The sequence below is a fragment of the Lissotriton helveticus genome, chromosome 7, assembly GCF_964261635.1.
Source record: "Lissotriton helveticus chromosome 7, aLisHel1.1, whole genome shotgun sequence".
Taxonomy (NCBI): Eukaryota; Metazoa; Chordata; class Amphibia; order Caudata; family Salamandridae; genus Lissotriton; species Lissotriton helveticus.
This window is the reverse complement of record NC_136068.1, coordinates 101,582,122-101,599,706: the sequence shown is the minus strand read 5'-3', so window position 1 is coordinate 101,599,706 and position 17,585 is coordinate 101,582,122. Positions and strand designations below refer to the sequence as shown.

The 17,585-nt window shown below is 44.2% G+C and overlaps 1 protein-coding gene across 4 annotated transcripts in view; it reads left to right on the top strand.

Moving 5' to 3' along the window:
- SLC17A9 (solute carrier family 17 member 9) overlaps positions 1-17,585 on the top strand; it is a 114,062-nt gene that overhangs the window by 84,183 nt on the left and 12,294 nt on the right. For 3 of the 4 annotated variants that reach the window (XM_078651612.1, XM_078651611.1, XM_078651613.1), the window contains exons 9-10: positions 5,496-5,583; positions 12,173-12,207. In XM_078651612.1, coding sequence (XP_078507738.1) covers positions 5,496-5,583; positions 12,173-12,207 — 123 coding nt within the window. Of the gene's footprint in view, positions 1-5,495; positions 5,584-11,451; positions 11,526-12,172; positions 12,208-17,585 lie in introns of all 4 variants that reach the window. The other variant, XM_078651614.1, reaches the window with a different exon arrangement.

Sequence of the window (17,585 nt, the reverse complement as noted above, 5' to 3'; positions counted from 1 at the left end):
GTATGCCTCTACACTGTGGCGGTGATTCCACGAGGCTTAAAATAATATACCTAGGGAACCTAAAAAATTGAATGTGGAAAAATATGGGGAAAAGCTGAAAATGGATATTAGACAGTGAAGAACAGTTGTTGGTGCAAAAACAGCTAGTGGATAGATAAGGGGAATGACAACACATAGAATCACTAGTTAGGGGTGAAGAGAAAGATGGTCCAAAAGTCAGGTTTAAATAGATAGGAGGGTGATCTAGATGGGAACACCTACTGGCTATCATTTGAAGCAGGCCGCTTGTAAGTCTTGATGGTCTGACGCTACAGCAGACAGATTGTGGATGAGAGGGATGCTGGTAAAGGCCGTGGTGCAGGAAAGCTCAATATCAGAGGGCGATAAAAAATGGACTCTTTAGGATCATGAAAAACCTCGAAGAAAATTAATTTGAAAATCATCTAAATCTGGCATAATCAAATCCAGCACCTAGAACAACAGACAATAAGAGTGTGGAAAATTCTCATGTTGGATTGGGCAAAGCACTCATCTAGCAAAAGATTTCAATGTGGTGATTTTTTTTTGTGGGTACTTTTAAACACATTTAAGAAGCCATATGCGATACCTGGTATCTAAGTTACTGAATATCATTGGTGCTCAACAAACATCCAAAAGGGCTGAGCCCAGGCCAGAGTTTTAGGATATCCAATATGTGAAAAGAGATTTAATGAGATTACGTTTTTGTCAATTTATGTTCTGTATAACCTGAAATCTGGCATGGATCTTGCCCATCTGGACGTACTTTGGAAATCTCTGCATTATAAGTTGCGGGAATAACATTTGACCCACACAAAACTCCCGGCTAGGCTCTTAAAGACAGCCCCTACAGGTCTACCACTTCACTCATGATGGCAGAGTTCTGCACCAGGGCTCTCTCAGGCGACATGGTGACTGCTGTAGTTTTCTTTACAACTTTTGCAAACTGTGTGTGATTTTAGAGCTGTAGTGTGCAGGAAGCACTATGTTTTTGTGACAGGTTGGACTGTATGAGCTGTGCTGCCAATAAACTTGAAGATTTCCTCAATGTGGCTGCTGTTCTTGAAAAACTGGAAACCAGTGTTAACCCCAGGAGAGCGCTATATATCCAACCCTTCTGTGTTATGAAGGGTAATGGTTGTTGTGCCTGAATACTGCTGATGACGGCGGGTACATTTCAGGAATCATGAGCACAAAGGCCTTAAGTTTGTGTCCAGGGCAAGACCAAGCTAATCTGTTCTTTAGTGAATTATGGTGACTTTTGAACTAATTATGAAACCGCTCGAGTAGGCACCTTCCTACTATTGCAAAGCACCGGGCACTTTAGCATGAACATTATAAAGCTTATATGCTCGTCTGCCATGCATCCACGAGAACCTGCTGCAAGACGCTGTTCATGAGCATAAGCAGCCTTTTTTCTTGTGGTGCAGCACTCTGCTTCTCTACACAATTAAAAACATGGCATAAAGTGCTTTGAATGTAGAGGCATGAACCCTAAAGCCGTCGACTGACGCGTGTAAAGAGGTAGATCGCAAGTACTATGTGTCACTGATATTGGAAGGCATAGACCCTGAAGAGGGGCTAAATAAAGGAAAACAGTGGAAGTGAAAAGGGGCATATGAAACCATACAGATACCACCCTGTGTGATGGTGCACTTAAAACAAATGGAGTAGGTCATTTCCTGAAGACATTATTGACCTCGTAATTTATTTTTTCATTATATTCGGTGAGGAAATTCGAAGACATTGGTGACCAGATTTTTAGTGGTAATTGTTTTGCAAAGTTGATGGAATTCAATCTTTAGAGACCGCTATCAACAATTAGTTTGCCTTGTTTAATTCTATATTCAAGCTCACTTCCTTGAGAGTAAGGAACATGCTAAACTTATGGTGGTGGTGAGCACAAAGCAGTAGACCATGAATGTAATGAATGTAAATAGTGGTAGCTCCCCCTACTTTTTTAACAAGTCCCAGAGACCCAGCAATGGTGTCGGAGGACTGGTGTAAAACCTTTGAAACTTACCTGGAGGCGAAAGAGCGGGGAGAGGGTGGAGAAGTTTTCATGGTATAAAGGAAACTGGCCAAGCTGATGCATTGTTTAGGAGTAGAGGACAGGAGGATTTTGAAAAACGTCAAAGTCAAGGTGGAGAGAATGAAGACTCACCAGATATGAAGGAAGATTCAGATAAATAAAGGGAGCAAGTGGAGCTCTGGAAGAAAAGTTTGGAAAAGTTTGTGGAAAGGTACACATTCTTCTACCATGTGCAGTTACCGGGTGAATCAACTGAGCATTATATCGCAGTCCTCCTCACGCTAGCCACGTGTAAGTGTAAAGACCTGGACAAGGAAATTATAAGTAACTAGCTAATTAACAGGTCAAGCAACTTAAAGACCTCTGAACAATTGTTGGGGGCTACAAGATCCTTCCTTGGGTAAATCTAGAATTATAGTTAGGTGCATGGGGAACATGTCCTGTTATCTGAAAGAATTGAATGTGAAGGATTGAGGAAGGAGGATTAATTGCAAGTGAGTTGGGAGATATGAATGCTGTGAAGACAAATGCCAAAAATAAAGATAAAGGGATAGGAAAGGCCAAGGCATAGGATTCAGGAAAGAAGCTTCAGTGCTATGCATGTGGAATTAACAAGAATATGGCGCCTTCTACTACCTAGAGCAAGGTGCTATAGGTAATAGAAGACTTTCTCCCGGCATGCAGAGGAGAAGCAGACGAGGGCAAGTGTAGTCTGAATATGGTCTATTGTGGAACAAAGAAAGATAAAAAAAACAGTGAGGATAAAAGTGATGACTATGATGTGGAAGGTTTAGAAGTGAGTGAATTGAGTCTATCTGAACATGGAGTGAACGGTATGGGTGAATCATGTTGACCTCCATAATGTCTGGTGAGAGTATGTGGGGTATATGTGAAAATTATGGACCCTAAACATGGATTGATGAGAACAGAGAACACTGGGAAACGTAGTCTTCTTTCAAAAGATTTGAAGCCCGAAGGTTATTGTGGATTTATGTTGTCAATGATTCTGTATTTCCTGACAAAACCCGCATACAAGAACAGATATATAATGGGTACGGTGTATCTTGTTGAACGAGGGAAGACCTGGTTATTTAGCCACTTCCACGCTGATGACGGAACCGCTCCGTCATCAGCTGTGGTAGCGCTGTGCTGATGACGTCGCTGTTCCGTCATGGCCCGCCCGACGTGCCTGCGCGGCGCTGATTTGGTGCCTGCGCGGCGCTGATTTCGCGCCTGCACGGCGCGTTCTATTGAGTGGGCGGGGCCATGACGGAACCGCTCCGTCATGAGCACAGCTCAACCGAGGCTGGTGACAGAGTGGTTCCGTCACCAGCATGGGCGTGCCGCGCAGCCCCACTGCCCCCTTAGCGCTGCGGCGGAATAGCCGCCGCAGCGAAGAGGTTAGCGAGCAAAGCAAGCCATGGGTTTGGCCCTTGATCCCAATCACCCAGAACAGGTCTTTCTGACCGGGGAGAAAGAAGCAGGAGGACGGGTGTGAGAAGTCCAATCACCACATCATATTGAAAAAAGATGCAAATCCCAAAGTGCATAAAATGAGGAATGTTCCTTTGGCAAGAGATTCATTAAGAGAAGAATTAGAATGGTGTGCACAAGTAATGCCATCGAACCTATAGTGGCATCAGACTGGCCAAGCCCTATTGTCGTAGCAAGAAAAAGCAATTTTACAATGCAAATGTGTGTTGGTCTAAGGGATCTTAATTGAGAATATTCGAGTGAAATGTTGGTGTGCATGTGGAATGCGAATATTTTTCTTTAGTGGACCAATTGAGTGCTGATGATCAAGTCCAATTGGACCCCAAACCCAAGCATTTGACTTTGTTTCTGACACCAGAAGGGGCTTTGCAATTTGCGTGCCGTCTTCCAGCGATTAATGCAGATTTTGCATTTGTTTTTCCAATGTAATGTGTTTGGGTCAGACAAAGTGCTGCAAGATGAAGTTGTGAGAAACTCCTCCAGGTTGCAAATTTGATCTGTGTGAGGTGGATTTTTTAGATTTTTGTGTCTCTTGAAGGAATGGATCTTAAGATGAAACTAGTGAAGGACGTTAAAAAGGCCCCATCTTCAGATGATAAGGAGAGGTTGCACTCCTTCCTCCAAGTTTGCTGATTATTTCTCTGATTGAACCTGCTGATAAAGAAAGGTGAAACGTTTTTATGTTCAGAGAAATATCAATAGGCATTTGAGAAGCCAAAAAGTACATAGCCACTGCTGTCTGCAGAGTTGAAGTCTTTTGTCTATCATTGTCACTGATGCTGGTGTGTATGGTTAGGGTGTCCTAATACAGTCCAAAGATAGATGAAAGAGAGAGAGGACTTAACAGGACAAGCAACTTAAAGATCCAAGAAAAAGTGTTGGGGATACCAAATATTTCCATAGGCAAATCTATAGTTATAGTTAGGCGCATTGGGATCAAATCCTGTTGAATGAAAGAATTTCATGTGAAGCATTGATGAGAGAGGATTGAGCGTGTTCGCTTTGTGAATGCTAAAAGGTGCTAAAAAACAACAACTCCACCATTGGATAGGAGGCTATGGCCTGTTGGTGGAGTGTGCAATGCTTTAGGACTTAAATTGCAGAAGAAGAGCTTGTGCCAATTTGTAGTGGCCTGGAATGGATTGAAAGATAGAGCGGTATGTTTGCGGATGTGTAACATGCACTTAGAGAGATGCATCACATATAGTTATAAAGAAACCCGTTGTTCCTGTGGCGTTTCTAGCGAGAGCTTGGCAAATGGTTAGGAATGGACATCTGTGCCCATTTCGGAAGACCATGTTTGGAGGGTTGATATGTGGTGGTACTGATGTACATTACTCCATGTGGTCTGAATTAAGGTTTTTGAAACAGATAAAAGATTCAAACCTGGTAATTATTTAGGAGGGAAGGGTGTTCCAAAGAGGTAGTAATTGTTCCCAGTTCATGTCGTAAATGTTGAATTCCATCTAGCCACAGATGTGCCTCAAACTCTTCTAAGTTGGTGTTGTATCATATGTGCCAAACTGGACTGGCGAAGAATTTCAATGAGCGTTGTATGTGTGTGTACATTTTTCTGTGCTGAGCGGGTTGGACTGAGGAGAGGAAGTTAACAAGATGTTGTGGAGTTACAGGATTACTCCACACTCCTTAACAAAGGATAACCATTCTTCCTATTGAAATGAAATGAAAATTAAATTTATAGAGGGCGCTACTACCCTCAGGTGTCCAGGAACTTTAGCTCTGAAAATAAATCATAATCCTTCCAGATGTGTAAAGATAGTCCTAAATTATAATTGTTGAAATGCCAATTTTTGAGAAGTTTTTGAAATGAGAACAACTCAGTGTTTTCTTTGAGGTGAAAAGTGGCCATCCTGTCTGTCATAAGTAGAGCTGAGTGGGCTTGCAGTAAAGTAACCTGTCAGCAAAGTTAGTGGTGTGATCTCTTTTACAGGGCTGGGTGTTCAATGTCATTCCCTGGCTACTCGCCATTCCTGCCGGTGTGTTTAGTGGCTTCCTCTCAGACCATCTCATTAGCCTTGGTAAGAGATTCCTTTTATTTGTATTTCTTATTGTTTCTTTATGACTTTGCCTCTCTTTCAATCTCTCTGTGCCTCCTTTTCTTATTATATCTCATGGTCTTTGACAGGCGCAGACAAACATGGAAAGGCAAATTCACTCATAGTCTCTCTTTATCTCTGTGTAGCAATGTTTCTATCTGTATCAGTCTGTTTCAGTTTATACCTCTGCCTTTCTAGTTGGGTGTCTGTAATCTGTCTGTGCACCTATTCATACTTGTTTGTATTTGTTAGTTCTATCTGTCTGCAAGCGGTTTGGCAATTCTTCCACCTATTGCTATCCCTTTATCTCTTGTTATCGCCCTCAGGCTCTCTCTATCCAGGGCTTTAGGACTCAGAGGAAACTCCCCCTTTCCTTCTCCAAGCTCCTAACCCAACACATCTAACTCAGCATCTCAGCCCCTCTCAACTCCCTCCAGACCAACCAGCTACAGAAGGCAGTCTGAGTCCAACCTCCTGTTGTCCCACCTATGACAGACCTTCAACCTGCCTCCTTCTTTGTACACATTCTTTCTTTGCTTCTGGAAAGCTTGGTCAGTATGGAACAAAGTCCCTACACTTTAGCACCTACCCAACACAAGTAACATCTCAGCTATTCGCTGCCTGAATTCACTACCTACCTCAATCTCATCTCCAACTCAATATTGCACACAGTAGCCAACCTCTTCTCTCCCTAACCTCAAATGTCAGTCTGCTTCTTGAAAGTGTCAAAAGGTAAAATGTGTAAAACATAAATTTCTGATGGATAATTCTAACCACAGATTCCTCATCTTTTGAACCCTCTGGATATAAAATGTTTCTGCAATACTTCCTGCACATCAGCATATGACGCCATCAGGTGGCTCTATCCAACCTCAGAAATTAACGACAAGGAGCGCCATATAGGCTCTATCCCTATGCGTTGATGTCGGTTCCTCTGCCTCCAAGTTTGCCAATGTTTTACCAATTTTTGCTAAAAATGTTTTGGGCAGTGTGCAGGAATGTCTCCCTCTAAAAACACTAGATTCACACGTGCAACACCTTTGGGAAGATGTCAGTCAAAGACATGCACAATATCTCTATTTAGAGCCTTTGTTCAAAACACGACCTGAAGACCTGTGATAACTGCTCATCATTAACTACTGAGTACATACTTCCATTTAATGAGGCTCTGTTATGTCTGGTTGGTGTAAACCATGTTGAGTCCAACCTGTGAGCTGCCAGATTGCTCAGTGATACTGGTCTTCACCTGGCGACCCTTCCTTTCTGGTCCCAGAAAGGGGTGTCATTCCACCTTTGGCAAGCAAACCGAATCCTAATGTTTCCCTGCTGCTCCGGTAATACTGAATGATTGTCACTCTTGGAAAAAGGTTATATTTTTCCATGTATCAGCCTGGATTTGTGTTCATTGAACACTGTGTGCCTTGAGGGCCATTATACACATGTACTTTGGGACATGGAGAGTAAGATCTTACCTAAGGACTTTTGGGTTTAATTCACACAAAACCTTTACTTGCTGGCCATGTGGAACCAAATACATCCTTGGGGCTGGGCTGGACACTACGGGCTGTGTAGGTCGTGCCTTGGATGCCAATATCTTTGTCAGATGACATTCTTAGATGTTTGTTAGCGAGTTCTCTTGAGACGTCCAGACATCATTGATGGACATGCCTTTTGACGGAGCCAGATTCATCAGAGCTAAGGTGGATTCGGCACTGGAGCGCTTTATGGATAGCTGGGCTGCATCTCACCCTTTGGGATTTTGTTCCCCTGCTCACCAGTTCCACCAAAAATACTAGACATTTTGGGGCTATTCAAGGAGCCTTGCCTCCAGACAAAGGCATGTCCTGCGTTTTGTGGCTCCAGAGGGAGAGGTGGTGGCAGAGGCCAAGGCCACCATCTAGTGTAGGAGTCCTATTCCTCACAAGCTACATCAATCGCTAAGACACTTTAGTTTTCCCTCCAATTGTCATCTCGTACTGTCAGAGTCAGAATCTGATTTTGTCTGCCTGGACAGCCTGCAGTTACTTCAGACCTTTTGGTATTTCAAATTGTTCAATTTGGCTCTGGTCTTCCCGTCTTTTCTGCTCTCCCCACATTCCACCTGCTTCTGGGCAGGCATACCCAGAATATGCTGCCAGTGCAGTCCAGACACTACTCTCCAAAGGTGCAATCAGATTTCTGCCTCAAACAGAGAAGGGCACAGGATACTACTCCTAGTACTTCTTGGTCCCCTAAGGAGGGTATGGGTTTGCTGGTATTGGATCTCAAGCCCTGGAACATCTTCCACAAGAAGGACAATTTCAAAATGCTGTTGTTGGCTCAGGTCCTGTCAGCCTTGGATCTAGGAGACTGGATGACATCCTTGGATTTGCTGGACTTTTATGTACAGATCCTGCAGTCCCTTAGCCGTTTCCTCTGATTTGTCATTGTGTCCGAATACTTTCTGTACACGGTTCTGTCCTTCAGCCTTTTCCCAGCCCCCTCTCCCCTAGTGATGTTGGTGTCCGCACAGGTCAGGGAAACGTATTCTAGTGTCTCTACGATTGGTTGCTAAAGGGGGGGCTCTCTTCAGTTGATCTTGGACATGGTGGTTGGATGCTTTTTTATCCCTGCACTGACTCTGGGAAAAATTGGGCTATAATCCAGATATTTCGGGCTTGTGCTCTGGCTCGACTGTTTCTGACGCTTCCTGCATTCCTGGCCTTGTGAATATTTCTGGTGCCTTCATGTAGGCCCAATACCCAGAGTACCTCTCAGACTCTCCGACATCATCTGCAGTTCAGAAGACACAACCTGGGACCTTAAGTGGTAGATGTTGGGTGCCACATGAGATGTAGCAGACTGTTCAGCATGCCCCATTCATCCAACTGTAGTGATGGGTAAATTGTCGCTGGGCTGGTGAGGTCACCTTGACAATGTGGAGATCTGAGGCCTTTGGTCTTTAGTGGAGCAGCCTCACCATATCTACCTTCAGGGTTCTGCACAATATCGGCCTAGCCCTCAAGCCCTATTTGCCTTTTATCAGGGGCAGTTTAGTCTGCGTTTTAATGGACAACATAACCACCATGTGGTACTGCAACAGGCAAGGGGATTTAGGGTCTTTTGCCCTTTCCATAGAGGCTTAAAGGCTGCAACGGTACCTGGCTGCTCATAGGATCTCTCCGACGATCAATGACCTGGCGGGTTCCCTAAATATCGGAGCAGAAAAAAAACACAGCAGGCATCATCCTGCAGATCATGATTGAAATCTGCTCCTGGGGCAGTGGCAGCTGCTGCCAATAAAAAGTGGTGAGGCTGTGCAGGAGGGGGATGATAATTTAAAAAAGTACTTGCCTGCATTTGCCACAGCCGGCCACTGCCGGCCGCTGCCAGCCACTGCCACAGCCGGCCGCTGCATCAGTGCTCCTCCATAGTTCCACCATTTTTAAGCATTGTATATAGCTACTTAATATAATGGTACACATTTTAATTTACCTCTGCTCAGTTTACAGACTTCAGGTGAATGCATGGTTGGGTTGTCTTTGTCAAGCTTTGCACTTGTGATCTGCTGATTACCACATGTTTCAGCATGAGCGTTCAACTAATTGAGCCATTTTCCGATACTGTGGAGCATCCGATAGCCACGAGGGTGTCGATACTAAAACTGTGCTGGTTTTAAGGCAGGGTGCTCCCAGTGATATCAGGGAGGGTGGGTAGGGGGGTGCTTCTTAAACATAAATTGGTGTTGGGGTTCAGCTTCTTGCACGAGTGGGTAGATAGTTTCTGCTCGTGGTAAAACATGGGCCACACTGCACAGGCTCCCAGACTCCCTACCCATCCCAGACGCTGCTCTCATGCTATTACCGAGCATGAGGGAAGCACCGGGATTGGTCTGAGGGGGCTTGTTTGATGCTCACTGAGGGACAGGGAGCCTGTGCTTCTTCTCCACCCGGCTGTGCAACACACCTGGTTTGGAGAAATCTAAGTCGCATGTCGGTTTGGCCATCCAAAGGCAGTTGGCCAAACCGGCATGTGCACATGCCCACCACTCCTCCTCTCTGTTGCTGTTCATAGAGGATGGCCACACCCCGCTCTAGACTCAGTGGACTCCGCTCAGTCAGTGAAGATGATAATAACATTGTTTTATTGTCACATAATTTTTTATCTGCCGGCTCTGAGCAGTGGGGCGATGCTACACCATCATAACGGGGGAGCTGCCACTGTCCTGGAGGTAGCTCAGAACTTCTTCGCTTAGTTGGGCTTGTTCTTAGTAGATCTATTTGCTACCGCTGAGAATGTTGAATGTCGGGCCTTTTGCACCTTGAAATTTTCTCCACAGGCTTTCTGGAAGATCTGTTCTTCCTTCAGTGGGGCTCAGACCTTCTGATGCATTCCTGCCTCTACCGTGGGCCCTGGAGAAGGTCAGTAGATGCCAGGACCAGCTCATCTTGATAGCCATACATTGGGCTCGGAGAGTCTGTTGCAGTGACCAGCTGCATCTGACCCTGAACATCTGCCCTCGGCTTCCACTGAACCCAATGGAAGACTTATTGTCCCTACATGAAGGAAGAGTTTTCTGCACTTGAACCTACTCAATAGAACATCCATGCCTGGTGATTAAGCGGAACCAATTGAGTGGCTTCCATCTGAAGTTGTGAATGTGATTTTGGCTGCTCACCATCCATCCACCAAGTCCATTTTCTCTGTTTGCTGCACCAGGTTCACTGGCTGGTTCGCGGACAAACAAGTTGAACCTCTTCGAGCCAAGCTGTATGTTTTTATTTGTTTTGTCTGACGGGGCAAGGCTTTGCTGTGGGCACCATTAAATGTTATTCATCAGCCCTTTCGGCCTTTCATCATGTTTCTTAAAAAAGCTTTTGTATATATGTCCCCCTGCTCCTTATATTAGCTGCAATTCAACCTTGACTAGGTCCTTATCTTTTTGATGTGAACGCTGTTTGACCCTATGCACAGTTGCACCCAGAGACTTTGACCCTCAAAACAGTTTTTCTCATTGTTATCACTTCTGCACGTCATATTGATGTTGGGCAGCCACGTGCCTCCATTTTTGCTGACAAGTTGGTGCTTCGAACTCTGGCATCCTGCAGCCGCGGGCCGTGGAGGGAGTTACGGTGGGGCAGGGAGGCGGGGAGGGGGAGGGGCAGGGTGGAGAGAGCTAAAAACCGGCACCTGGATAATTACAAGTAAGTAAACATTTTAATTAATAAAACGAATTTCATAGCGCGCACTGCATCGCATTTTGCAATGCAGGGCGCGCTACGAAATTCATTTTATTATTGAAATTGTTTACTTACCTGTAATTATCCATATGCCGGTTTTTAGCCCTCTCCACCCTGCCCCTCCCCCTCCCCGCCTCCCTGCCCCACCGTAACTCCCTCCACGGCCCGCGGCTGGCATCCTGTCATCCAAAGTTGGTGTCCTCTTATTCATGTGGGGCAGACCTTCCTACTCCACTTGTTCCTCTCTCCATCACATCCCTCTAAGGAGGAGGAGAGGCTACACTGGTTGGATCCTAAGTGATGCCTTAGTTTCTACGTTGATAGAATTAAGGAGCACCAGGTGGACGACCAACTCTTTGTACGACTCACCAGTGCAAAGAAAGGAAAGGAAGTCCAGAAATTGACTTTCTTGCTTATCGTTGTATTTTTAGTTAAGCTGTGCTATGCTCTGACCAAAAAGGAGTATCTTGAGGGTCTTCGAGCACGTTCCATCAGGAGGAAGGCTGCAAATAAGATCCTGGCTATAAGCTTTCCAGTGTTGGACTTTTCATCAGTCCATACCTTTTCCAAGTACTACTGCGTAGACTCCCCACTCCACCAAGAGGATCATTTTGTCTCTTTGGTCTTGCAGGGTTTCCTGGTGTAGAGTACGCTCCTCGGACATCTCCTTGGTGGCTGCTTACTGCTCTGGTGTTGATTGAAAAGGTGAGGAATCTGCAGTTACAAGTATCCATTAGAAGAACAAGTTCTGTCTAATGCAAATTCCTCACTGCATTGTGGACTTTTTTAGGTTATGTGCTCCCATGGTAGATTTTATTGATTGCTAGACCTTAATTTGTTGGTGGCGCCACGTACAAGAATATGGAAATTATCTGTTGAGAAACTAATACCAGAGTGCAGTGTTGGTGCCTATATACAACTCTGTGTTGAATTCCAATGGCTCCGCCTGTCAACAGTGGGAGCTATTGCATAAAGTTTTCCGGATCCAGCCTGGTATCAGGCAGGATTCAAAAGATGAGGAATCTGTGGTTAGATCGAGTTTCCGCCAGAAAGCGCATTTCTGAATGCAAGTAAATTTGTTCTCACGTTGCAAGTGCCCTCAACTTTCTTCAGCCGTGCCCACATTTTTCATCCTGAATGTACTCAATAAAACAAAATTTCCGTATTTATACCACGTAAGCTGCTAGGTAATCGTTTTTATGTAAAAGTGCATGCACACACTCATTTGTATTCTCTTTTCCTGTCATGCTTTTTGTCTCATTCCTCTTTCTCTCTTCCACTCTCTGCTTTGCCTTTGATTCTCTCTCTTGCTTTGTCTTTTCTAATCCGAATTTCTTTTTTGTGTTTTCTAGGATTTCAGACTATCACTGTTCGGAAGTCTATGCAGGTGAGCCATGCTTGGGTTCTGCTTTCCTGGTTAGGGGGGGAGGGGAACAGCTCACGAGGCACAGGGGTGACTGGATTGCACCTCAGTATATAAGGTGAGTTCCTGCTACGGGATGCCAGGTGCACAACGGGAAAAGTCTGGTCTGAATGATGGAACGGCTGCAGTTTATGGTTCAGGAAGCTAATCTCCTACAGGTAGAGCTCCCAATGGGGAAACCAGGAGGGTTCCGAACAGGTTGTGACATCTAAAATGCAAGTGAAGTTGTAACTGACTGAGCTCCCTGTCCAGCTTTTGTCCTTCACTGATCTTTTATGTTTATCTTCTAATATGCCGGCTGCCCTCCTCAGCCACCTTACAGAGGAACTTCATTGTTCCTCCCATTGCATAACATCTATTTATACTAATATAATAAAGAGAGAGCCCAAACCTTTGACGCGGGTAATCTCAGGAACCACAGCCCCAATCATAACACCCAATACAGCGTTGGAAAGGGCAGTTGCAGCAGAAGGACATAGGCTATGCAGAGGCCCACCATATACATTTAAAAGGTAAAAGAACCGTGCCAGCAAAGTAGTCCCTTGTGGTCGTGTCTGTGTTATGTTGTGGGCGTGTGCTGGGGGCGCGACAAACGCTGGGGGCGTGTGGTACGTTCCGCCCTTCATGCCATGTCTCATATCGTGTGCTGGGGGCGTGGGCGGGGCGCGGGATTACGGAAAAAAAAGCGAGCGTTGTGCCCAATATTTCATTGTTTTTTCTTCCCAGGTTCTGTACATTCCAGCTCCGGATGTCCACCCTGCTCCCTTTAAATACCACTGCACCCCATAATAATAACCCACCCGTACTCCTTAAAATACCCCAACACCCTTAAACACTAACCCATCTTAACCCTATAAATATACCCTGTACCCCAAAACCTAGCCCTGAACCCTATAAATACCCCTGTACCTCAAAACCCAAACCTACCCCTGAACACTAAAAATACCCCTGTATCCCAAAACCCAAACCTAGCCCTGAACCCTAAAAATACCCCTGTACTCCAAAACCCAAACCTAGCCCTGAACCCTAAAATACCCCTGTACCCCAAAACCCAAACCTAGCTCTGAACCCTTAAAATACCCCTGTACCCCAAAACCCAAACCTACCCCTGAACCCTAAAAATACCTCTGTACCCCAAAACCTAGCCCTGAACCCTAAAAATACCCCTGTACCCCAAAACCCATACCTATCCCTAAATCCTAAAACTACCCCTGTACCCTGTACCCCATAACCCAAAACTATATCTGAACCCTTAAAATACCCAAACACCCCAAAACATTTACCTCCGTACCCCAAAACATATACCCCTATGCCCATACTTACCTTATCCAAACATTTAAAAAAACCATGCTTTTACCATTCATGCATTTACAACGAATTTCGTTGTAAATGTATGCGTGGTAAAGCATATAAAATGTAATGCCATGCGTTATAATGGCATTGCAGAGTCATGGTACTTTCGTAATGAAAGTATGCGGAGTGATGGTATGCGGAAAGAAAGTTGCGGAATAATGGGTGTTTACCCTCCCCCGGTAAGTACATAGGTGGCACGGCGGCCCACATCTCCAATCAATCAATCAATCAATCATGCCATTTGTATAGCGCACTACTCACCCGGGAGGGTCTCAAGGCGCTTGGGGGGAGGGGTATGCTACTGCTCGAACAGCCAGGTCTTGAGTTGTTTCCTGAAGGCGAGATGGTCCTGGGACAGGTCTCCAGCAACATACTCATATTTTTTCACCACCGATTTGAAAAATGCACGGGTCTCTCTCATTGATGGCCAGCACCGAGATACACTTTTAGACACACCTCCCGCCACAAGTTCTAGAATTGCGAACTTCGGAGCTGGGGAACTACGTTCGAATCTCGGCATCAGCTCAACATCCTGTGATTCCAGGCAGATCGCTTTGTCTCCCCGTGCCTACCACAAATGAATGTGTTCTTCTGTAATGTAAATTGTGCTCACGTATGTTGTCGAGTTCGCGCTATATAATATTGCAAGGAAAAATAAAGTAGGGAAGCTCGAGTTCACACACTACTGAACGCGCACTCCTAAGTGCATCAGCAGTACACTGTGAATCGGAGCGTTTCACAGGTCTGTCACAGATAAGAAATGCTATCAAAACGAAATCCTACAAAACAATATACTACTGGCCGGCAGCAATTCATACCCGGACAACGTCAGGACGGGCTGCTAGTCTATTTATAAATGTATATCATCTTAAGCAGAAAGACATAATTGGTCACATGACAGCAGAAAGGCCATTGCAGCATCCGTGTATATGTGCCTCTTTGTGGAAAAGGCTCTTCTTTCCGGGTTTATTCCAGAAAGGGATGTCCTGTCACACACCGAGTCACTAAATTGATAAGTAAGCTTTGTTGCTATGTTTGTCTCACAGATTTGTTACACTTCCCATTTTTTCGTTTTTACATGTAGTGTTCAATGGTGATGTTAAGGCTAAGCTTCACCAAATGAAACTATCGCCAGATTCACTTCAGTATCATTTCATATTCATATACAAGGGTGGTTTCTCCATTAGAGCTCTGAGGCTGGACCTCTCTGAAATCCCTACATGTTTACCAAAAGAATTAATAAATAGATCGATTTATTTTCATATCTCTAAACAAACCGATGTTAGGCTGGCTGTCCCAAGCTGCCTTCCCCGCCTTGCTCTGAAGCAGGAGATGGAAGCCAGGAAGTAAATCAAGTTTCTGAAGTGTGACACATGGCGTAGGGCTTATCTTTCTAAAGCCCTTCATTGCCATTGTAGTCTATAGCTGTAAACACTGTAGGCCAGTAAAGCTGTAAGCGTCATGGGTTCGGGCGTCAGAGATGCCTCCCTGCATGAAGTCAGACTTCTGTCATTTACAGACTTAGATTCTACCCTTTCCCATTGGTTACAGGGTAGGACTGGATGCAAGCACATGGGTTTTGGTGCCTTGTCCGTGGTAATGGTTAGTGTTCTAATGCTAATCCTGTGTTACGTATATTGTGCTGAGACCCCTGGTCACGCTAACCTCCCCCACTGTGATACCTCAGACCTTGGCTGCAGGCCCTTTTAGAAGTGGAGCTGTTGCATTTTTTACCCTGTGAAATTGATCCATAAGACGAGCAGGGTTTTTGTTTTCTTGCAAAGTTGATCCAGATATCAAAGTCCAGCACAAAGTGAGAAATATGTGGTTATAGTAAAGACCGTTATATGCTGAATGGCGATAAAACTGGCCATATTTTTGTGCCCTTAACGGTAATGCCAAAAACATGGATTGATTTACAAACAATGACTGTTAAAAACATTAAGATAATGCATGTCAGCAATTTACTTGCTCTTTTTTCCCACGTTTTAATGTTGCACTCCCTAGAGTGTTAGTTATTTCATCAGGTTGTGTTTCTGTATTTTTCCATGCATCTTTCTCCTCTTGTATAGTGCATACTTTGAGTCATGCCTGATGTTTGAGGGGCTTTGATTGAGATCTCTGACACTGAGGCAGAAGTCAAAGCAACGTGCCTGTCAGTGGGTTGGGCTCTCTGCAGAGCAGACAGAATAATGGACATGTATTTCAGTTGCAGTTGAAATTCCATGTAAATGTGTGTGAAGAGGGTACACAAATGCCAAAATAATTACAAGGCAAAAGAAAATAAAGTGCTTAAATGTGAGTGACTGCATTGTATGTTTGGAAGTGGGAAGTGAGGGAGACGCGAGGAAGTGCATTGGGGGGAAGTGAAAAGAGGGTCCTGAAGAGGAAAGAGATGAGGTTGAAAATATGCACATCTATTAGATGTGCAGCACAAAAAGGCATACATATCTAACATACAGTGCACATAACTTAAGGCCAATGCTCCTTTCACAAGCCTCAATAATATTTAATTCAGAGTCTCACAATTTCAGAATTGACACATTTCCAATGTTAATTATTTATAACAAATCGTTGTTACTCATTTATCTTAAACAGCCCTTAACAGCTTTCAGGTGTATGTCAGTTGTTGTGTTCTGTGTCTAGATGCAATAACATCTCGGAAAGAAACCAAAATAAGAGTTGGGTGGCACACTATGGGAATCACAGAAATTTATTTTACCTGTTCCTTTTTAGAGAGCGCACTTTTTCCATACCACTTAAAGACCTGTTTGCACATATTTCTGTATGACTGATTGCAGTCGGCAGCTGTGGGTGCTTCCCGAAATCTGGTTAGGTCACTTTCTTCCAAAGCTGATATCGCATGCAGTGCAAGACACTGGGCAAGCATGCACTTTAAAGGGCACGAAGTTGTGGTGCTGTACAATTTGCACATTACAGTAACTGTTGAAGATATGAATGTATTAAAGTTCTAGGGTAGTTCTTAATGTGTTTCATGTTTCAAGACTATACGTTCCCATTGCTTTATAAACCTTCCTTCGTCACTCAAGTCATTTGCAGCAACATGCACCATTTGCCAATCTTTTTTCATTTTTTTCTCGGGAGGTTGACCCCCTCCAAATGTTACCAGCCACCACTGTTATATATAATGTGCAATATTACATAGTCTGCCGTAGCAAATATGCAGCTATGGTGTAAACCATTAATCCATTGGAACAGCTTTTTCTACATTCTTATAGCATGCTTATATAACTTGAGCCCGCTTAACAACTCTTAACAAAAAATTCCAGACTAAAATGTACATGAACTCAAGTTTGATCCTAGAACGTGTTTGTTCATTACAAATGCTTTTCTGGTCTAATTTGAATGTATCCTCAGGTGATTTTATTTTTTTATTCCTTTTCTCCTAAAACAATATATACATAGATGGTCGGGTTCATTAAAGCTGAGTTCTGGACCCAGTAGTGACAAGCATAGCATTTAGCAAGTCGGAAAGTTTGACTTGTCAGTCAAGCAGTGAGAAATATATTCTGCTGCTGCGTGAGGTAAAAGTGGATACAATCCACCAAGGCATACTCCATGGGGGTGTGGAGTGTGGAAGAGTTTGAATGGAGGGAAAGAATGCCCCTCATTATTTTTCATAGTAAGTTCATCAATGTCGATCTCACAGCATTTTTAGTCTTTGAACGTTACTTACGGTAACCAAAAACCCTTCCAAGAATCACTAGCCAGATGGCCATTACGACACATATTTTTTAACAAGCATTGGCAAAACCATTAGGTCACGCTTTCAGACCAATTGCCTCTGTCAACGCCCTTTGTTCACTCTGTACAACATCAGCAAAAATGCAGATGCTGTATAGCATGAACTAAAGTGGAGAAACAACGCACTGATTCATTTTGTAGGCATGCACATACATCATGATGCATGCGCAGGACTTGGGCATCTTTTAAAAAAAAAAAAAAACATTTACGGATCCATGATGCAT